Here is a 23,858-nt window from a genome sequence, read left to right as displayed (position 1 = left end):
TTTGAACGATTGAGAAAAAACTTGTTTTTCCAAACAATTCTTGTGTTAATCACCTTTGACTGCCTCGTTGGTCGAGTGGTTGCAAGTGTGCGACTGCCGAACTGTTAAATTCTTCAACAGCTCTTAACCTCTTGTATATATGACACAATAGAAAACACATTGTGTCTTGCGTAGATCTGCGCTCCCGACATACTGTGTGTTCCTAGTTAAAAATGAGATAGCACTTCTGGAAAATGCATCTGTCTGTACCTAAGTAAATGATTTTTATCATCGATAATCCCTCAATGACTGTCAAATAGACCAGCTCAAAGCGACCTGCATTTATCAACTGTCTGCGATATCTCTCTTTATTACCTAAGGCGTTTACCGGAGTTGCAGCCCGAAGCAGGAGTAGGAGCGGGTTGGTTTTTAGTCAGTAAGAGTCTGACACTCCCTCTCGCCTCACTCAAGGCGGGAGAAGTCATTGGTTTGCCTCTCAAAAAGAACCACAATTTCGGTTACACATGACGTATTAGTCTGTCAGTCAGTCATTCACCAGTAAAAGAAACAACGTGTACAGTATTTTTCCGTAAAATTTTCGCTTTAATTATCAATTTCAGAGCCGCGCCAAATTCTGACAAAGTCATTATGGTAATACGAGTTTCCTAGAAACATGTTGGGTGGCGTCCAAGTTTTCGTTTTCTAGACACATCACAAGTATAAGACAGTAGGTTCACTTTCCATAAAGTATTGATTTACCTATTTAATTCAAAAGTTACAACGGTAAACAACCAATTAAGGCAACATACATACATAACTAAAACAAAACAAGAATTAACAGCATTCATAAGTTCGCTTCGCAATACTTCAGGCATAATCTCCTTCCATCCATCCACGAACAGATCATTTGTTGGATTTGCATCCAAGAGACCATTGAGCGCGGTCAGAGAGCGAGGAATCGGTGATTTCGGTGAAATATACGTTCAAGTAACAAGTTTTCAAATGACAAAGTCCTGCTTCGGCGCGGTTGGGCCGGAGTGATACCACGGACTCATAGAAAACTGGCATGAAAGCTCACATACCTTGCTTTTCGCCATGTGAGTGAGGTTATACATAGATTTGCGGACTACCGGGTTTACCGGGGTTCCGTCTCGAAGGGCAGAAGTAGGAACGGGGTGGTTTTTAGTTAGTAAGAGTCTGACACTCTCACTCACCTCGCCCAAGGCAGGAGAAGTCCTTGGATGATTTGCCCCCATTAAAAAAAAAAATCCAATTCGCAATCTTTATGATTAATGAATACTACTCATGAATATGAGCCTTTAGCAGGGCTTGAAACTAGTCGAGTTCCTCGTCAAACAATAACGTGAGTAAGCCGATAACATAATAATTAATAAGATTTGTGGTGTTAATAATTGTATAACTCTAATGTTTAATGGTACTTCTGTCTTCTCCCTTTTATATGTTTGTGTGGGCAAAGTATATTAGTTTGGTACTAAGGTCATCTTTTGTTACTTTTCCTATTTTGTTCCGACAAGAATTTTCCAACGGTCCTTGACTTTCAAAGTTGGTGAAAGTTGTCTTTTACTATATACATTATAATATTATAAGTACCTCTATAAAAGGTTTATTAATATTAAATACGCTGTGAAGGTTTTCATAGGTATATAACCATGTAGCATTAATAATAGCTGAAGAGTAGGATTTTTAAGGAATCAGAGGCAAATGAGCCTTTAAACCTAGGCATCACCATAGAAATTTCAAGGTTTTTGTCGACATTTAAAGGTTCACTTTTATCTTGTAGTTCGGTTCGGATACCCCGCTAATTCACCCAATAACAAGATCACCTGATGGTAAGCAATCGCCGCCGTCCATGGACACCCGAAACACCAGAGGCGTTACAAGGTTGCAAGTGCGTTGCCGGCCTTTTGGGGGTTATGAATTTAAGGGTTGTTACGGAATTGGGGATTGGGAAGGGTATTTGAGCCTCTGGTAACCTCATTCACACAACATAACGCGCTGTTTCACGTCGGTTTTTTGTGAGACCGTAGTATCACTGCGGTCGAGCCGGCCCATTCGTGTCGAAGCATGGCTCTTCCACATTTATCACGGAACTAACGGACTACTATAGAATATCAAATCACGGAACACAGACGCACATAATAAAATCTTTAAACCAACCGTAGTTAACCTTCATACGCTTAAACTTTCCATAATGCTACCATCTAAACCTGTATCTCTTGGTGCGAGGTCAATATATTCATTTTCCTTGTAAATAGGCATTTAATACATAATTAATTATAGTGTATATTGGACTAGAACTTGAATCAAACGGATTACTTATTGACTAAACATACACGGTGTAACAATAAGGGGGTATACATATCAAGTGCACGGTTTCTAGACAACATAATAAACGATACGGGAACGATACGGGATTTTAAACTCATGTTTTCATGGAACGAAGTTATGAATTTTTCCAATGCGTAAAATTCCAGAAACCGAACATCAGAATTAGGTAGATACTGGTACTAGGTAATCAGATATACGGAAGAAATGTTTTGTAATTAGCGAGTGACCACTGTAGTGTTGTGATACGTTTGTATGATTTAAAATCAAGAACCATGTGACACCAAGTATTTGGTACCAATTTTTTTTAAACGTATTTTAAGCTGAAACTTTGTGTAGAGATTCTATTCAACCTGTATTCTTCAGTGCTTCTTGATGTATATAGGTATTTTGTTACACCCCGTATAATGTTTTATGCCTCTTATTGACTAAACTCGTCTAAATGATCCCTTTGCAAGTACGGAGACTAGAGAGTCATGCTGCGGCACGAATGGGCCGGTTCGACCGGAGTGACACCACGGCCTCACAGAAAATCAGCATGAAATAACACTTTTTTAAGGGGGGCAAATCATCCAATGGCTTCTACCGCCTAGGGCGACGCGACGGGAGTGTCAGGCTCTTATTGACTAAAAATCACTCCGTTCCTACTCCAGCTTTTCGAGCTGGAGCCCCGGTAAACCTGCTAGGTAGTCCGCAGCTCCGAAATAGGTATCAGCATTACTGGGCTCCATCTGTGGTGGTATGATGGCTCTTTGAGGTGCGCGCGGAATGCGACACGCCGGCGTGAAATAACGCTTGCATTGTGTTTCTCTGTGTAAGTGGAGTTCATTATCAACCGCCCGTGAGAGTCCAATACTTGACGATGGGGTGGTATGCCTCCATCCTAATCTCCACGCTTGATAGCCGAGCTGGAGATCACAATTTAAAAGGTTCATGTTTACCAGAGAGCGCTGTTGTCCGGCCTTTGTTAAAAATATGCAGTCTCTTTGTCGGGTATGCGATACCCGCGAGAAGAGTAGGGGTAGTGACAAAAGTATTCTACTCTGTCTCTAAACGGCGTAATATTTTATACATATACAAACAAGATATGAGGTAAAAATGAATAATTTATCAGGTAATATAAGTATGGAGATAAAATTGAATTGACGTGCTTTCCAATAGATGTGACTTTGTAATGAGGTATGCATATATTATTCAGAATTAATTTTATACTAGCTTTTGGTAGCGGTTTCGGTCCCTTTGGTGGTTCATCCCTATCGCCCGAATACTGAAACGCTACTCAATTTTAAGTTGTACTTTTTTTTCCAATGACTTCTCCCGCCTTGGGCGAGGCGAGAGGGAGTGTCAGACTCTTACTGACTAAAAACCACCCCGTTCCTTCTCTTCCTTCGAGCCGGAGCCCCGGTAAACCCGCTAGGTAGTCCGCAGTTCCGGATCGGGCATCAGCCCTTATAAGTTGTACTTAAATATCGTTCTATCTCTGTCTTTTATAAAGAATGCATTGTAACAGAACTATTCTTGAGTTGTGTATTTGACCATATTACGTCTTATTCCAGACCATTATCTACCTCTAAATGTACAATTGTGGCCTGCCAACCATCTATATGATGGGGATGAAAGTGACTACACGACAAGGTAAATAAATACATACATACATAGTTACATATCGTCACACCTTTATTTTCCCCGAAGGGTAGACAAAGGTGCACATTATGACACGTAATGCCACTGTACAATGTACACCCACTCTTCACAATTTATGTTGTAAGCCCATGTAATAGGTGGTGAGCCTATTGTCATATACCAGGTAGGTTTCCGTACCCGAGACATCCCGGCATTCGCTCTTGCAACCACTCAGCCAACGAGGCAGTCAGCAGACAAGGTAAATATTATCAATAAACGTCACCAATCACTTTCCACACGACGTGACTTTGGAAGGGCGTATAAACATTAATTATTATAATTATGCAAGAAACGTTAACATGTTTAGAATAATCTAAGCGATGTTGTGTTATAATTTTGACACCAGCAATTTATACTACGCTAACTCAAAAAGCGTACTTTACAGTAGAGGCGTTTAAAGGGAAAAACGTGATAACTTTTACATTAATTAAGATACTTTTTTGAAATTTGGTATGCTTAATATGTAATTTATTCATTGTAATATCTCATATTTATATTTCCTTACTTATTTCTATTTTTTGATTTAGCGCAAGTTAGCCGTATATAAACGTAATTCATCAAAAAAATGTTACATCTTATACACGTCTAACTTATGTTAGCGTAGTGTAGTACGGGAGGTCGTAGTGCATGATCAATCATCTGATGCATATTTCAATATTTTTATAAAGAACATGTACTTACTTACAAAAAGAATAGTCAACGTACCATTAATAAACTAATTAATACGTTAAAACATAAGTATTTACTATGTAAAAGTCGCTAAGTCGTTCATTGTACAAACGAACAAGTATACACACGAACGCACTAAACTACGCTAACTATGAGTTAGCGCAGTGTTGCACAGATTTTGACCAAAGTGATCCCCGCGCACACTCCGCTAATAATAGTTGGCGTAATATAAATCGAGTGATTTCAAAAAGTACCTTTACTTAGCGTTTTATAAGATTTGTAACTTTCTTATTTTTGCATATTTCTTCTCAATTTTTTTATGACGTATGTAAACCCACATTTTAAGCAACTTGGCATAAAAAAGTTTTTTCCAAATTTCGAGTTAGCGTAGTATAAATTGCTGGTGTCGATTTGTTAGGGAAATTAGGGTGTGTCGTTTGTTGTTTTATTTATCGATATTTGTGTTGAAAGCAAAGAGATCACCTGATAGCAAACAATTGGGAGTGGAATTCTTCGCCGCAGTCTGTGTTTCCTGATGGGTATAACCTAGGTGTTTTCTAGAGCAATTCTTGTATGATCCACAAATCGTTGTCATGTGTATGAGAAAATCCTAGTGTTGGGGTAACGTCTTCAAAGCCCGAGTGAATAGGTTGCTTATGGGTAGACGTGCTCTATCGTAGGCCGCATCATCATTTACCATCAGGCGAGATAGCGGCCAAACGTCGACCCATCAAACGTAAAAAAAGCAATCGGCGCCGCTCATGAACACCCGAAATACGAAATACCAAAGGCGTTACAAGTGTGTCCTTTTGAGGGATAGGAATTTAAGGGTTGTTGGGGAATCGAGGATTGAGAAGATTGGGAATTAGGCCTCCGGTACCCTCACTCACACAACGCAAGCGTTATTTCACGTCGGTTTTCCGTTTTCTTTGGCTTTAAACCCAGTCCTTAGTAATTGTCGTTAGAAAATTGTTAATAAGGAGTAGTTTAAGTAATCATTAAATGTCTCTAAGCCCGGTAGTTAGTCAGCTTAGCCACACGAAAAGAGCAAGGCTATACAATACATAGTAGTACTTACATTGTATAATGTATATATCGTTACACTTAAATATTATGCACTTTATAATATTAAAGTACGAAGGAAAATAATGTATTTTCCTTATAGTTTGTGCTTCTACATATTGACAGTGTTTCCATGTATTTGATTGTTCAAATTGAAATTGTTTACAAACAAATTAGTAACTGACTGCTTCGTTGGTCGAGTGGTCGCAAGAGCGACTGCCGGACAAGGGATCCCGGGCTCGTTTACCGAGGCGGGCAAAGTATTACACGGTGTTTTTAGGTTTTTTCGAAAATTTCTCAGTAGGTAGTAGCACGGAGTCTGGAATTGTGCCCAGTATATGGCAATAGGCTCACCCCCTATTACATGGAACTTATAACACAATTAGTGAAAAGGGGGGTCTACCTCACCTCTGCCTACCCTATCGGGGGTAAAGCCGTGAGGTATTATTATTATAATTTTGTTGCTCAGTTTTGATTGACTTCGTACCCACCGTTTCAGAATTGATAACAAAATGGTTTTCTTTTCGCAATTATTTTGCTATATACATAGCCTATCTACCTTCCTCTAATAAATGCACTATCCAACATAAAAAGAATTATTAAAATCGGACCAGTAGTTCCGGAGATTAGCGCGTTCAAACAAAATAAACAAACTCAAACGTATTTAAAATAGAGTATAGACTAGCACTATCTACTCAACGCTTCGCTAATACAGCGTGTTGTAAGTCTTGTATATTTATAAAACAACTGTCTACGACCTAATTTCATGTATTTTCATTTTCCGGGTGCCATAAATATAGAAAGCTTTAGTTTTCAAGGTTATTACCCGACTGCGCCAGAAGGAGGGTTATGTTTTTCGAGTGTATGTATGTATTATGTATATTTGTTTGGCACGCTCTGCAGCTTTTGACTTGAGAGGTGTCGTTAGATTCCTATTTACTGTGAGAGTGACACTGGATATATCAAAATAATAAAAAAACAAAATGGTGGATTTTTGGCGCCAAATTCGAATATTTCTCACTCTCTAGCCTGAACGACTCGATGGATTTCCGCTTGATAGGGGTCGTTTGATTTGTATTTACTGTGAGAGTGACACTAGATATATCAAAATAAAAAATTGTAAAACTAAAAAAAATAAATAAAAAAGGTAATTTAAAAAACTAAAAAACCCGACTGCGTTTCTTTATAATATTAAAATGAAAAAACCCTAAAACAAGAAAGTCATTGTAAAATTTAAGCAGTCGGGACCCATTCTAGAAAGCCAGCCGTATGTGCCCCCACTAAATCTTCATATTTAAAATGGGTGCCGACTGCTTAAATTTCGGGTTTTTTAGTTTTTTATATTATTTCTTTATTTTGGTTTCATATACTGCCTCGTTAGTCGAGTGGTCGCAAGTGCGACTGCCGGACAAGGGGTCTCGGGTTCGATTCCCGGGTCGGGCAAAATATTACTAGGCTTTTTTTGGTTTTTCGAAAATTTCTCAGTAGTAGCACGAAGTCTGGAATTGTGTCTGGTATATGGCAATAGCCTCACCCCCTATTACATGGGACTTATAACACAAATTGTGAAAAGTGGGTGTATATTGTATAGCGGCATTACGATTTTTTTTTCTCGTACCCCTATGGTGGTGTAGTGTATTACCTATGTGTAGTATAAGTTTATGTAATGTAATTGGGTAGTATCCTCAAAAATAAATTATTATAACTTTTCAAAACAATAAAATATTAAAAAATAATCACACTCTCATTCATAAATTTGATGAACTACTTAATTTTCGAATTTTTCTAGCTAAATTTCTAGAAATAAGTCTGCTATTTGACGTAAAAATCTGATGACGTCATAATAGAGTATTTCATACAAAGTTCATAGAAAATATCGTTTTTGACGTTTCGAAAAAAGTATTGAATTTGACTAGTAGGAAACTAGCCTATTAGTATTAAGTTAGTTGGATTAAAGCACTCTTGGTGTAAACCCGTGTCTTATATTATTTCAGTTGTAATGAGCACCTCTGTCTACCCCTTCGGGGATCAAAGGCGTGATGTTGCATGGTTTCATAATACTACATTTTGTTTTATGTCTTAGGTTGCTTTTCCACCACAGATTGTACTATGCTACGCTCCTGTGGATGCATTTGGCTTCCATTAATCATTTTCATTGGTACACATAGCTTAGCACTGGTTTAAATGGACTTAGCCTAGCTGTTTTATATATGGAAAGATGAGTGGATTTGGATAGCTTTCCTATTATCGATACATTACACACTCGAGCTGCGCATCTTCCTCACACAGCTACGTAACTTAGTATCAGAGGAAACGGTCACATGGCTTTAAACTCTCATCTCTCATTCATGAAAAGCGAGGCTCTGGGGGCCTACTCCGATTCTCGAATCCAAAGTTTCGTTTAATCTTCATCCGTAGGTTTTATTGATTTACTAATAGAATTAAGTTCTTGAAATAACGTTTTATTTTTAATTTCATAATTATCAAAACCTATTTTTTTATTTATCTTCATTTCATTCGTTCATTTTTGTTTTCGAAAGTTCGCCTTAAATAGAATTGTAGTATGCAATCTGCGAAGTTTTTTCGTTCGTTCGTTGAATTAGAGTAGGCCCCCTGTTTTGGTAGAATAAACCCTGCTAACGACGTTATTTTTCTATAGAAATAATTAATTAAGTAAAGTGACCATCACGACTAGGGCTGCACATGACATAGGGTCATAAAACCTATGATAGATGACTTAATGAAGAATACTAATTAGAGAGGGGTCGTGAGGCCGCGTGACGTCATCGATTTATACCCCAAATTTGTTATAGATGTACACCAAAACGGTTTTCTTTAGGTTTTTTTTTATATTTATTTAATGATTTAGTTTAAATAGTATTTTTTTAATTTGTAAGGTCAGTTTGGAGTTGCAGAGTAACTAGCGGGTTTACCGAGGCTCCGGCTCAAAAAGCAGGAGTAGGAACGGGGTGGTTTTTAGTCAGTAAGAGTCTGACACTCCCTCTTGCTTCGTCCAAATGGAAGAAATCATTGGTTGATTTTCCCAAAAAATTAAAATAAAATTCACCTGTTATTGTTCGAGTCTTACGTAATAAATAGGAATGAATTTGCAATTGTTGCAAACATTCCATAATTTTCGACAAACGAAAGTAAAGATTTTTGTCTTTTGATTTGATAAATGATAAATGATATTTATTTCTGTAAATAGATTATAAAATAACACTTTTACACGTCAATATTTCAAATAGCTAGATGAGGCCGGCATTTCCTATCCGACTACTCTGAGAAGAAATGCCGAAACAAACTCAGAGGTCATAGTCTCTTTTAAAGTCCAGACAAAATCAATTAGAGATGTCGGAGAATTTGTTTTGCTAGATTTCGGGCAGTCACGGGTAAAAGTTAGCTAGTACTGTATAACATAATAATAAAGTCTTTATAACGGAACAGCTAATATAGACCGTGTTTACTATTCCGGAGCTGCTCACGCGCATGTTTAGAACTCCTAACTACAACTGTACGCAGTAAGGTAAACACTGCACTATTATCGTTTAGAAAGTCTTAGTCTAGAATTCTAGGTCTCTGTTTATTACCTAGATCTAGTGCTGGTTTGAATGTATATATCTCTACTTTTTAAGGAAACCTAAACTAAGATAGGTGACATTTAACGAAAATTTGGATTTCAACGACTTCTAAGTGACACCTAAAAGAGTTAGTTTAAATAACTCTTAGTAAAGAGATGGCTTAGGTGTGGAAAGCGGTCAAAAGTATTTTACTGCCGTACTCAGAGACATTTAATGAATACTTAAACTATTTCTTAGTAACGATTTCGTATGGAAAACAATTGCTAAGGACTGGGTTAAGTAACCATTAAATGTTTCTGAGTAACATATGTTATTTCACAAAAAAAGGCCCTGCCCAATGATAATTGATAACTGAAAAGGTGTAAAAGATACATAGGTTATAAGCGCTCAGAAAGTGACACATTAAAATGTGGACAATTGGCAACGTTTTTTTTTTTGTATGGAATCGCTTTTTAAGGAGTGAAAATCCAATGACTTCTCCCTCCTTGGGCGAGGCGAAAGGGAGTGTCAGACTTACTGATGAAAGACCACCCCGTTCCTACTCCTGCTTTTCGAGCCGGAGTCCCGGTAACCCGCTAGGCAGCCCGCAGCTCCAAGAATATGGAAGTGCTTGACGGAAAATTGAGAGAAGCGTGGCTTGTAATGTCCCTTGCTTCTTGTAAAGTGTCACGCATTATCTTAAATCGAAATCCAGTTATGACATCTCTTACCGGGACTCCGGCTCGAAAAGCAGGAGTAGGAACGGGGTGGTTTTTAGTCAGTAAGAGTCTGACACTCACTCTTGCTTCGGCCAAAGCGAGAGAAGTCATCAAAAATGTTATGAAATCTCCTGTTTTTATTTGTTTCATGTTACAGATTATGACAGCTGAAATTACTGCTCATATGAGCACTGTGTGTAATGTAGTTTCCTTGTAAAATGAAGAGGTGTACTGAGAGACAGGATTTCACGAAATAAATAGGAACAGGAAAAAATAAACAAATAAATTAATATTATACTCACAATTTTATGAAAATCTTCCTCAGTCAATCAATTGTGGAGCAAAACAGAACGATTGTCTCTTGTACTATGACGTCATAGCACATTATAATAATTATAAACCCATCAATCACAATTAAAAAATCGTTATTTAAGAATTAATTTGAATTTTAAATTCAGAACGGCGACATTCCTTTTATGTTTGAATATTTATCCAGCCAGTGACATTGACACTTTCTTTTGTTTTTAAAATTTGAATTCAGAATTTGTTATTCTTTTTTCAACTGTCAGCGTTGTATTTTATATTCCATTTTCGTCAACAAATATCCTTGAAACGTTATCAATATGCTTCCAAAAGTCAAATTCGTTTCCTACGCACATCAGAATCCGTCAGTAGAGTAACATTTTCCAAAAAAAAAGAATGTGCGCGAAATCATATGTTATTTATTTACAACTCAACTCACACACAAAATTGGCACAAACTCATCGTTCTATTTTGAAAACGTACCAACACAATATAAATGAGAAATCACTATCACAATTTATAGAACACTTTTAACGTAATTCTATGTCCATAGCGTTTAATATATGAAAGTATATTAGGTCCATTTCACACGCGAGAACTATAAGTACGGCTCCAAGCCAGAATTGGACGTCGGAGAAACTAGCCGTGTAACAGACGAGCGCTCGTCGAGCCAATGGCGTGAATACTGAAGTCAACATTGTGTTTTCTTGGCAACACTAAACTGTGTTATTATTTATTTTATTAATCAACGTCGTTCGTAAACTGACGTTTAGCTTTATACAGCACTTGAATAGTTTGAAATTATGAATTATGATTTAATTATTGCTGTAAATAATTTTTTGTTTTAAATTCGCCAATGTATTCGATTTAATCATTATTATAAGCTTAGTTTTAAGACCAATTTATGTATTAATATTAATATGGTAGAAAAATAAATACTTAAATGTGCATTTATTTTTTATCGATTGGCAGTTTTGTTTTTTTTTTTATTTTCAAACTTTGTTTTTGTTTGCAGTTGTAGCGTTTGGGCGTCGTTGTTCCAATTCCAATTTTAAAATGTTTAAATGTGTTTGTTTATTTTTGCGGCCTTGATCTTAATTATATTTTCTTTTGTTCCAATTTCGTACTTATTTAAGATTTCATTTTTGAAATGGTTTTTTTATTGTTTAATACAAACATACGTATTTTGTTTGGATTTTTCTCTTAATTGTTTTGTTTACTTGTATTTAAGGTTTTATATAATGTAAATGAACATTAATACACCATTATAATACAATTATTATGTAGTATATACTATCTCTTCATTGGTTACGTTTCAGTACGTATATAATGTTTTCTGTAGATATTATTAAGTATCAATTAATTGTTTTTGTGGTTAAGACACATTATAATAATTCTTAGCTTTTTGTCGACATTAATTACAGACCCAAGTACGACGTTAAATATCGTTGTTATTGAAGTAAATGTCCATATATAAAAAACTATTGCAAAAACTCAGGTAGAATTTTTTAACACAAATTGTTTTATTATAACATAAAAACAGCTTAGGTAGTCGACCAATTACGAAAAAAAAAACACGAATCAAAGATGATATTTGAATATCGAACACAGTCCATTATCAATTACGACGCGTTCTATATTTGAAATCCAATTCTCGAACACTATAAACACGTCTTCCTCTATTTCATAATCGAACATTTCAAATTTAGAATTCTCTATTTTAAAATTAAATATCACTTTTTTATCAGTCTTCTATTTTCAAAATTCACACTGATGTCTTCTATTTTATAAACGGGTCACTTTTTTATTCCAGATATTTAAAGAATCCGATGTGATATTTTTTAAATATTAAATATCACTTTTAAAAACTTATTAAAAAATGGGTTGTGATATTAAATTGAATTGTGCCAACATGTATTTATTGCTAAAACGAATAGACAACTGATTAATAAACCTGCTTCGTGAATCTAAATTTATAATGGATCAAGGTTCCTGCTTGTTACGTTTAAATTTGGCTATTGTACACATTTCATTAAATCAGTACATTTAAATTGACCGTCCGTGATATTATTTAAATCGGGATTTTAGTTTAATTGAATAGATTTTTAGTTAAAGTGGTTATGATTGTGAGTGTTTTGCGTCTTGTTCAGGATTCGATTTTCGTGCTGGACAAAAACTACATACATCCGTCAGTATGTAGTTTTTTTTGTTGTCGGATTTGTTGGAAGTGTGTATATCGACATATGTGGGTTTTAAGTTCGATTCCGTTTAACCTAACGATTAGATTTTGATGCTAAGTCTGGCAATGCGCCAGACCAGTAAACGTATTACTGTAGGTATTAATTAGTCTAATGATTAAATGCCTAAGAACGTCTCTGTTTATCCTGCGTGTAGTATGTGATGTATAATTATTCAATTTTAATGTGTTTCAGGAAATATGGAGTCTCTTTTTTTAGAGGGGAATATCATCCAATGACTTCTCCCGCCTTGGACTAGGCGCGAGTAAGAGTCAAACTCTTATTGACTAAAAACCACCCCGTTCCTACTTTTCGAGCCAGAGTCCTAGAAATCTCTTACTTTGTTCGCATATAAATAGGTTTAGATAGAAAGTCCTAAGACACAATTATGTAGGTACCTACATTTTTTTATACCACGACGGTGGCAAGAAAGCACACGGCCTACCTGATGGTAAGTGGTTACCGTGGCCTATGAACGCTTGCAACACTTGTTGTCTGCCTATTACCATATACTGAGTCGAAAAACCGAAAAAAGCCCAGCAATATTTTGCCCGACCCGGGAATCGAACCCGAGACTCCTTGTCCGACAGTCGCATTTGCGACCACTAGACCAACAAGAAAAAAACTGTTGGAAAAATAAAACGAATTAAAGTATCGGCGCGAGAGGGTTCACGGTTTGAACTTTTTAAAGTGTCAAGTCAAGTACAATAAAATGTAATTTACGTAAGTAAGGAAATAATGTAATATCCGGGTACAATGTAAGTCAAAGTCAAAGTATTTATTAGTGTCCGGAGCTGCGGACTACCTAGCGGGTTTACCGGGGCTCCGGCTCGAAAAGCAGGAGTAGGAACGAGGTAGTTTTTAGTCAGTAAGAGTCACACTCCCTCTCGCCTCGCCCAAGGCGGGAGAAGTCATTGGATGATTTTCCCCCCTCAAACAAAAAAGTATTTATTAGTGTGCTCTTTACTAACTTCAAAAAAGGAGCAGATTCTGTGCTCGGATGTTTGTTTTTTATTTTTGTTCGACTTCTAACCTATCAATGAGTACTTATAATAGTTATTTTATGCTTTTTAGTTTTAACTTTTTGTTTTAGTCTTTTGGTTTTTTTAAGTTAGTTAAGATATTCGCTATATAGCTGGTCTAAAATTCGACGTTTAAGGGATACCATATGGGTATCGCGCGACGATCTCCGGCCACCGTAAGGGTAGCTCACAGCCCGACCAGAGCGGCATCAGCATCAGTGATGGTCTGATTACTTAAAGAGCCATCAGACCATCACAGATGGGGCCCAGTAGGGCTGATGCATGATCCGGAGCCGCGGACTACCTAACGGGTTTACCGGGGCTCCAGCTCGAAAAGCAGGAGTAGGAACGTGGTGGTTTTCATTCAGTAAGAGTCTGGCATTCCCTCCCGCCTCGCCCAAGGTAGGAGATGATAAACGTTTTATTTTTTTACATCAGTAAGTCGCATAAAAATTTCGTCTTCCACCTCTTTCTGCAGTCGGTTAATATACTAAAACCTGCTTCTAAGTATAACAAACACTTTTGAGTACAGCATCAAAATCGGTTCGGTCAATCGTGAGATAATCACGCACAAACTTACATACACACTAAACCTACGAGAACCTCTTGCTTTATTGAAGTTGGTTAAAAATCAAAAGTAAAAAGCAAAAGTATCTTTACTGTATTTTTTTTTTTTTTTTTTGAGGGGGAAAATCATCCAATGACTTTTCTCGCCTTGAGTGAGGCGAGAGGGAGTGTCAGACTCTTACTGACTAAAAACCACCCCGTTCCTACTCCTGCTTTTCGAGCCGGAGCCCCGGTAAACCCGCTAGGTAGTCCGCAGCTCCGGGTCAGGCATCAGCCCTACTGGGCCCCATCTGTGGTGGTCTGATGGCTCTTTGAGGCGCGCGCGGAACGCGACGCGCCGCACGCACGGGTCTGGTTCTGTTCGGGCGGTGAGCTACCCTTGCTCGCCGTCCGCAGGCCCATCTTTACTGTATAAAAATCATGATATTTTGTTATTTTACGGTATGTTAATTACAGAACCACGAAGCCAATGTTATTTTGTTTATTTTTACTGCAACTGTTGACATTGCCAGGTAATTCGTTAACGTCAAGATAACATAACACACGGTACACGTAAGGTAACGGATGTTATGTTTACTTTACTCACTATTTTGGGGAAAATAGATAAATATTATAATGTTTTCAGAAGTGATAGCAATCAAAAGCTGTATTTTATTGTAACTTTCGTGAGACATAATCAATTAATTATTATGTTATCGGCTTACTCACGTAACTGTAACTGTTTGACGAAGACTTTACTAATAAGCTGTCACGCTGCTACTGTACCCTTAGTACGAGTTTGCTTTACGTTAAACGAAAACGAAACGAGAGCGCGTTCGGCTCTCTGATTGGCTAACTCGAATGTATCAACCAATCAGAGCGCCGAACGCGCTCTCGTTTCGATTACTTTAAACTTAAAGCGAACTCATACTAAGGGTACTGATGAAGAGTCATCGCGTCGTGTGTCGCGGAATGCTGCTCATGAATATGAGCCTCTAGCATGGCTTGAAACTAGTCGAGTTCCTCGTCAAACCGTTACGTGAGTAAGCCGATAACATAAAAATTAAGATCTGATTTTTTATTATGAGTACTCCATACTTCTTTGTTCTTCTTTCTCCATAGGAATCTCCGTTCAGTGATTGGCCGGCTCGAAAAAACCAACCTATCAAACTTACGCCCGAATACTGAATTGTTACTCAATTTTAAGTTGCATTAAAATATCGTGCTATCTCTGTCATTTTATAAAGAATTTATAATGTTAGTATAGATAGCCACTTCCGCGCGGTTTCACCCGCTCTGCTTGGCTCCTATTGGTCATAGCGTGATGTTTTATAGCCTATAGCCTTCCTCGATAAATGCACTATTCAACACAAAAAGAATTATTCAAATCGGACCAGTAGTTCCGGAGATTAGCACGTTCAAACAAACAAACAAACAAACTCTTCAGCTTTATAATATAAAAAAAAAATATATATATATATCACTATAAAATATATATATATATATAATATATATATATATATATATATATATATATATATATATATATATATATATTATGTATAGATATTAGTATAGATTATAATATTAGTATAGATTGATAGTGACAGAACTAGTTTTGAGAGCGTCTTAAAATTGAGTAGCGTTTGAGTATTCGGACATTAATATCTGATAGTCATGTCAGAATTTGTATCATAGTCTATTCCTATCTTTAGTTGTAGCTGAAAATGTTGTATGGTAGGACCTATAGTACTACTTACCTCTTTAACAGTAGCGGCTTTGAAGAGAAAGCAGTTCAGGAGAGCCTCCTTTTCATTGAGGAGTATGTAGAACAGCTCCTCCGGTCTACCTGGTACTTGACTGGCCCTGGAACAATAACAATGGATTAATCATCTTTTCACATCGAGTACATTTGCACCCCTACTCTTCCCGCGGGTGTCATATACCCGACTAATAGAAATTAAAATTAACTGATATTCCAATGTCATGTGGTGATTGTAGAGTAGAATTCAAGTGTAACCAGCCCTATTCTTACTGCAGGGTGTTGTATACCCCAACTAAAACAGAGACCGGGCAGCAACGCTCTCTGATAAACTTGAACCTTTTAAACTGCGATCTCCAATTCGTCTGTCAAGCGTGGAGATTATGGTAAAGCCCCTCTTAAGTAGAGATTGTAAACATGACGATGGTGACTTATCAATATGAAGTATTAAAAAACTAGTTTCTAGATCATACTTCAGATAAAAAACTAGTACTTAATTAGTACGGTATATTATGCGTTTAGTGTTTATTTATGCTTGTATTTTATGCACCTAAAGGTTATTTCTAACAATATTATTTTTTCTTATTGACGTTGTCTTGAAAAATACATAATATATATATCCATATTAAACATATAAACTGTGGGAGAGCCTGCATGCTTCGGCACGAATGGGTCGGCTCGACTGTAGTAATACCACGGCCTCACAGAAAACCGGCGTGAAACAACGCTATGTGTTTCGTTGTGTGAGTGAGGTTACCGGAGGTCCAATTCCTCCATCAACTCCAAGGGAAGTCCCTTCCCCATATTCCCAATCCCCGATTTCCCAACAACCCTTAATTTCTAACCCTAGTTATAAAAAAGATATGTTTAACTTACCGAACGATGTCGACTAGTCGATGGACTATAACGGGTTCGAAGTTTCCATTGTAAGCCTTCAAGCAACCTTCTTCTACTGCTATGCTTAGCTGTAAGAGAAAGAAAGAGAATGGGATTAGAAAATGAGAGTGTAGATACAGATTAGAATTTTAAGCTTAGTTTTAATGTTTCGACATCGTTGACAATGTATAACATTGACTTCAGGGTCCGACATGCAAATAGATTTAATAACTTTTTCATTGATATAGCAAAAAACAACTTCGATTCCCAAATCAGGCACAGTTCCGGAGCTGCGGACTACCTAGCGGGTTTACCGGGGCTCCGGCTCGAAAAGCAGGAGAAGGAACGGGGTGGTTTTTAGTCAGTAAGAGTCTGACACTCCCTCTCGCCTCGCCCAAGGCAGAAGTCATTGGATGATTTTCCCCCTCAAAAAAAAACAGTTATTGCCCGGTATTTTTTAATTTATCAGTAATAGCACGGAGTCTGAAATTGTACCTGGTGTATGGCAATAGGCATAAACCTCATTACCTACAATATAGCACTTCATAACACAACTGATGAATGAAAATTGGGTGTAAGATTGCATATGTGTAAAACTCCGATTTCTGCCTACCCCACAGGCGATTTAAAAGGCGTCTCAAATCCTCAAATCCCTAACCCCAACAGGCCAGTCACGCTTTTATACCCCCCTCCTTCCCTATATAATTTTGCGGTTGTCCATGGGCGGTGCCGATTGCTTACCATCAGGTGAAACATCTCTTTTATGAAACACGCCGGTAGTCGAGCCGACGTATTACCTGATGGTAAGCAATCGCCGCCGCCCATAGACACTTGAAACACCAGAGGCGTTACAAGTGCGTTGCCGGCTTTTTGGGGGTTAGGGATTTAAGGGTTTTTGTCATTTGCCGCGTTATACCATAAAACCTGTCTATAGGTACACACCTTATCCCTGACGCCAGTTGCTCTGATCTCCCGCAGCAACCAGGGCAGCATGGCGTTGGAGAACCGTCGGTCCATAGCGGTGAAGCCAAGGTACGTCACCGAAGTCAGTTTCGTCTTCATCTTCCCTTTTGTTGGTCTGTAAACGATAAACAAGTTGTAGGTAGTAGGCCGTAGGCCGCATCATCACTTACCATCAGGCGAGATAGCGGCCAAACGTCGGCCCATTTAACATAAAAGAAAAGGTTAAGCAAAGGTTCGCCAGAAAAAGCCATCAGACCACCACAGGTGGAGCCCAGTAGGTGTGACACCTGATCCGGAGCTGCGGACTACCTAGCGGGTTTATCGGGTATCCGGCTCGAAAAGCAAGAGTAAAGTCAAAGTCAAAATCATTTATTTCAAATAGACCAGGAAGGCACTTTTGAAGGTCAAAGCAAATATAATAATATTAATAACATCTGTCTGTCGGTCAGTCCTCTAGTGAAGCTATTTGCTCGTTCCAAACTGTAGATTCCTATGGAGAAGAACGAGCAAGAAACTCCATAGGTTAGTTACTCTTTTTCAATCAGATTCACAATACAATTCTTGGTTACATTGTTTCGATTGCTTCAACTATGTGAAAACAATGTAATTCAGTAAGATTGGTTATGCATGATTTTCCTCCTAAAAGGGCTACACGGTTGCGGTTGGCGCAGTGGTTGGGTGACCGACTACCGCGCAACGTGTCGCAGGCTCATTTCCCGCGTCAGCCAAAAAGCTTAGTCTTCTTTATATCCCGATATCTTAATTGTCCAGGCGGAATACAAGGCGAAACATTGAGGGTGAGAAACTTTCAAGTAAAACGAAACTAAATACATAGTTTGTTAGTTATTATCTTGTCAACACAACATTTATTTAAAGGTATATATGTATAGAAATACATACATATAATTATGTACTTAGAGGAAAACATATTGTGGTTTAACCATACAAATATATAGGTATAGTCACTTATAATACCTAAGCAAATGAGTACCTGCTTTTCAATGTCGTATGATCACGCCTGTCTGTTTACCTGCTAATATTTATCTATATGATTATACTTAGGTAATAACATATATAGTATGTAGGTAATATGTATATAAGAAACCATAACACATATGTTTTAATAGTTATTTCTCCTTAAAATGTTTGTTCAGAGCGAAAACGAATATCTATACTAATCTATACTAATATTATAAAGCTGAAGAGTTTGTTTGTTTGAACGCGCTAATTTCAGGAACTACTGGCCCGATTTGAATAAATTTTTTCGTGTTGAATAGCACATTTATCGAGGAAGGCTATAAAACATCACGCCACGATCAATAAGAACCGAGCAGTGCGGGTGAAACCGCGTGGAAGTAGCTAGTATACTTATATTATGCGAATGTGTGTTAGTTTGTGCGTATGTTGGTTACTCAATCACGTCAAAATGGTTGAAGGGATCTTGATGAAATTTGGAACACGGATAGATTATGTTTTGGAGTAACACAGGACACTTTGCACTGAACCGGATCTAGGGTTGTCAACCGTATTATACTTATTATATAGTTTTGTGCTATATTTCGGGGCTCCGTACCTACTATACATATTATACTGATGAAGAAATATATATAGTACGCAAAAATACTTTATTTTCGTACACCCTTTGCTCAATCAAAATAATTTGACAGTCAATGAAACTGAATATGGATACATAATATAGATATTTTTTAATTTTACCATTTAATTATTGAAATAAAACCAGTACTTCCTTAGATTCGACTGCACGGTTGGTGCGGTGACTGGGCAACTGTAGCGTATTCCATTCCCGCACGGAGCAACTCCTTGTGTGATCCACAAATTGTTGTTTCGGGTCTGGGTGTCATGTGCATGTGAAATTGTATGTATGTAAACGCACCCACGACACAGGAGAAAATCCTAGTGTGGGGTAACGTTTAAAAAAATTGGTATTATCGTGCTTAAACAAATAAACAGTTAATTAGTGTAGATGAATATGTATAAATGTGCTAAAATACTATATTTGTTAAGCGCACTATATTTTTTAGATTAAGTACTTTCGAAAAACATATTATATTTCGATAAAAAAATGTTTACAGCCTCCAGAGGCCCCAAGACCAAGAAAGCGAAGCCACGTGTAAATAGCTAGCTTACAAATAATTCAGGTCATACGTAGTTATTTAAAATTCCAATGACCTAGATTACCATTTTATGGTTTAAGTACCGTAAAACGGGGTGAATAGAAACAAATCAGGGGTGAATAGGAACAACATTTTGTTGTGTTTTCACGTAATTTAGAACTGTTTGCACCATTTAAATATTTTTTATTAATTCATTATTAAAACCAAAAATGCTCTATTAATACCAAAAATATGAAAACAAACTAATAATCCTAATAAAAAAATGTTTCTATTCACCCCCTGAGTTTCTATTCACCCCATTTTACCTTTTCTATAGTACCTAAAACCTAGTTAAGTACCTATTATTATTTTTTAATAATAGCTTATCAAGACTTATACCTAACTACAGTAAAATTGTGTATTTACCTAGGCTTTTCATTTAAAAAAACATGACAAAACATATACCGTATCTAATTTAAATAAAATTACTCTCACAATAATTCATTAGTTAGAGAAATAAATCAAATTATGTCAAATTATATATCATTGATTGATTAAAATGAAATGTCAAAATATTCCCGCCCTAAAAATAGCCGAATGTTATTCTAAAATAAACAATTAATGTTGTTTCAAATCTAGAATGAAACAGGTCAAAATAATTGAGCTATATTACCTAACAATATTAAACAAAATAAAATAATAATATGAATAGTCTAATACTTACTTTACAATTAAAATTAAATAATCCTTTTGCAAAAGTTTGCAAAAAACACAATTTGTTTTATAACAACCACAAAGAACACACTTGTTTTAAAAAAAATCGATAAAAAGCACAAACACACACTCATTCAGCCTGTTACAACATACAGTCTGTTAGAAAATAGGATTTTTAACACAAAATCACTGTATTATGCTCTAAAAAACACGGCTAAGTAAGAAAAACACATTTTTGCTTCGATATTTCGCATAAAACAATATTATCAAGGCACAGCTAGACGGAAACAAATAATATTATGATGAACGAACGACTTTTAGCTTACTACAGAAATCCTATAAGTCTTTTTTCTCTTTCTTTCTCACGTAAAATTGTGAGATGGCATGCTTTACAGACATAAGGGAAAATATTGTCATTTTATACAGTCTCGTGAGTAAACCCGTGCTTAAAATAACTAATAATAATAATTAAATGGTTAGTACATGATTTATTTTATATTTCCTTAAGGAAGAGTATTTTTAACCCACTGTCTAATATTTATGCCGTTATGAGACAAGTAGTGACATCTATGGTTGAATAGAAAACTACCTAAAAGCTCACTACCTCTAATAGTTCAAGTTTTTAAACGTAGATGGCGTTAAACCACAATTTAGTTTTACACTTTAAAACATAATAATTTGAATACCTGCGTATTTTACATCGTAATTGCAAGAAATATTTCAGAAAAATATATTCATTACATACATTATCTTTATATTCCAGTTATGCAACACGTTTTATCAAATAAACTAGATAATTTGGACGATTAATTGGATTTTGTCGCTTAAAATAAGCAATTTCGTAATTAAATACTACGCTAACACGACAATTACGGATCGTAAGGCCTTTATAAGTCTTCAATCTGTATTAATAACGTCATCAGTATTGATTCTTACATGTAAGTCTAATGTGAGAACATTTTATACATGTATATCAGTCAGTCGTTCTCGACTATGCGTAAAAAATACTAACTAAAACTATCTTATGATAAAATCATGACTTAAACTAACATTATAAAGGTAAGTGGAATTAATTTAAACGTAAAACAAACAATTTTATATCAAAAACAAACAAAAACTCATTCTTAACAAATAATCAATCAATTGATTCCGTATTCTCCCGCGCGACACTAGCGCCACAGATTAAAAACGTCAGATGTGAGCTTCAGACAATATTTTTGTTGAAAGATGTGGGTATTTATAAAAATTAAGAAGTTTAAACGTGTTGTAATATCAAAATGAAGTGTAAAAATATATTTTCGTGTATTATATATTGAAAAATAAAGATTTTTAGTGATAAAAGCGTAAGAAACGCGGCTAAACACGGTGAGTTACGATTTTCTTTAGTTTTGTAAGATAAAAGTGTGATTTTTCGGGATTTCGATACTAAATCTCATACAATAATAAATTATTTCAATTATTTACTAAAAACTGTAGGTTTTAAGCCCATTTTTGTGTGTTAAATCAGTCAGAAATTAGATTAAAATTGATTTTAATAGAATTAGACCCGCCGACGGTAGATAGATGCGTATAGATAGCTATATATTTGTCCTCAAAAACCTTATGGGTCAAGGTGACATCTCAAAAAGGTTGTAATCAATATCAGAATGGACCCTTTTTTCATGTAGGTACAATTTATTTTATTTTTATACCTAAATTCTGGGGCAAAATGTAAGCATTTTTTGAAGTAACACAAAAAGCGATCGAGTTAGTTGGAAACTGATATTGTTTTACTTTAAAACTTAAAATTGCGAGGTGAAAATATTCTTGGAGTGTTTCTATGGTATAAGCCGGTAAACGAGCAGACGGATCACCTGAATTCACCTGATGGTAAGCTATCAACGCTGTCCATTGGCAACCGCAACACCAGAGACGTTACAAGTGTGTTGCCGGCCTTAGGGTGTTTTTCCAACAGAGATGTGTTATGTAGCTATGTTACGAAGATGTAATAGCTAAGCTGTGAAATTATGTGACCGTTTCCACTGATACTACTTTATGTAGCTGTGAGACGAAGCTGTGCTGTATCGACAGTAGAGAGTACGCAACGTATGGATAGTAGGAAAGTCAGCTATAGCACACACCGACAGTACGCATCTTTCCATATAAAAAATAGCTTAACTGAGTCTGTTTCCATCAGTGTTAAGCTATGTGTACCAATGAATGTGATTGGCGGAAGCCAAACGCATCCACAGCAACGTAACGTAGCACATTTCTGGTGGAAAAGCCTCCTTAAACTCCCACTAAGGGAACTGATATGATAATCTCGCTATCATGGCTGCATATGACCTAAGCGTTGTTTCACGTCAGTTTTCGGTGAGGCCGTGGTATCACTCCGGTCGAGCCGGCCCATTCGTGTCGAAGCATCACTCTCCCATGTGTATTCTGTGAGACAAGTTATAACCAACTAAATCCTCTTTTCCAGAATAATGGACCACCAGGATAATCACAAGGAATTCACATCATCTTCTACCATATCATTCGTCGAATCTAGCACAGAAGAGAAGGGAGGCAGGGCCAGAAGAAAGTCCTTTTTCAGAAGGAATGGCCTTCTGAAAGTCAATCACAGTTCCAGTGATGCAGACATATCAGCAGTTGAATATGAACGGTAAGTCTCTTACTATAAGACTTATTTTAGCATAATCTAAGATTGTCCAGTCAATAAGCATGTAGCGAGGTTGACTGTCCAGGCGACACACGTACTTAGGTATCGTCATGAGCTAATGTTCACATGTAAACAGCAGAAAATGTAGTCAATAGTATCATTGTTTTCTATTTATTCTTCGGAGGAAAAGAGTCATGGATTCTATTTTTATAGGTTCCTGTTCATTTACCTTATACAATGATGTTGTTAAAATAATTAATTAATATTTTAGTACCTTTTTCCGCAATTCTGTATACTCATAGCTCATAATGACTGTTCTCATAAGAATTTCGGGAAAACCTATTGGTCTACACTTCCCTAGCACGTTATATGTCACACACACAGGGGCCTTACGGGACGGAGCTATGTAGGTTGTATAGCTCCGTCCCTCTTGCACTGATCAATGATCGACCATTCTGACACAATTGTAATAGCAGACTAAGGCCCCAGCTTGCTAAGCGCGTAGTTGCAGCTGTGTATAGTCTGTCACTCTCTTAAACAATATTATTATTTACTAGCTACTTCCGCGCGGTTTCACCCGCTCTGCTCGGCTCCTATTGGTCATAGCGTGATGTTTAATAGCCTATAGCCTTTCTCGATAAATGTACTATCCAACAAAAAAA

General features: G+C 36.7%; 2 protein-coding genes and 2 long non-coding RNA genes across 7 annotated transcripts in view; 2 read left to right on the top strand and 2 right to left on the bottom strand.

Moving 5' to 3' along the window:
- LOC118280495 (TBC1 domain family member 4) overlaps window positions 1–20,781 on the bottom strand; it is a 70,525-nt gene extending 49,744 nt beyond the window's left edge. Inside the window, exons 1-4 of one of the 3 annotated variants that reach the window (XM_050702095.1) lie at window positions 20,566–20,781; window positions 17,707–17,842; window positions 16,765–16,853; window positions 15,887–15,992 (exon numbers count right to left, since the gene is read on the bottom strand). In XM_050702095.1, the coding sequence (XP_050558052.1) occupies window positions 15,887–15,992; window positions 16,765–16,853; window positions 17,707–17,826 (315 nt within the window). In that variant the 5' untranslated portion in view covers window positions 17,827–17,842; window positions 20,566–20,781. Of the gene's footprint in view, window positions 1–10,320; window positions 10,974–15,886; window positions 15,993–16,764; window positions 16,854–17,706; window positions 17,843–20,565 lie in introns of those variants that run through there. The other 2 variants (XM_050702096.1, XM_050702097.1) reach the window with 2 other exon arrangements.
- The window catches only part of LOC126912043 (uncharacterized), a 121,579-nt gene that overhangs the window by 50,683 nt on the left and 47,038 nt on the right, over window positions 1–23,858 (bottom strand). The window lies entirely within an intron of this gene.
- The window catches only part of LOC126912053 (uncharacterized), a 192,262-nt gene that overhangs the window by 122,152 nt on the left and 46,252 nt on the right, over window positions 1–23,858 (top strand). The window lies entirely within an intron of this gene.
- Window positions 21,754–23,858, top strand: part of LOC118280497 (P protein-like) — a 48,357-nt gene continuing 46,252 nt past the window's right edge. The window contains exons 1-2 of the mRNA XM_035600570.2: window positions 21,754–21,920; window positions 23,017–23,199. Of these exons, the coding sequence (XP_035456463.2) occupies window positions 23,021–23,199 (179 nt within the window). The 5' untranslated portion in view covers window positions 21,754–21,920; window positions 23,017–23,020. The remainder of the gene's footprint in view (window positions 21,921–23,016; window positions 23,200–23,858) is intronic.

The sequence above is a fragment of the Spodoptera frugiperda genome, chromosome 21, assembly GCF_023101765.2.
Source record: "Spodoptera frugiperda isolate SF20-4 chromosome 21, AGI-APGP_CSIRO_Sfru_2.0, whole genome shotgun sequence".
NCBI lineage: Eukaryota > Metazoa > Arthropoda > Insecta > Lepidoptera > Noctuidae > Spodoptera > Spodoptera frugiperda.
The sequence above is the reverse complement of the archived record's forward strand: the minus strand, read 5'-3'. Positions and strand labels throughout refer to the sequence as shown.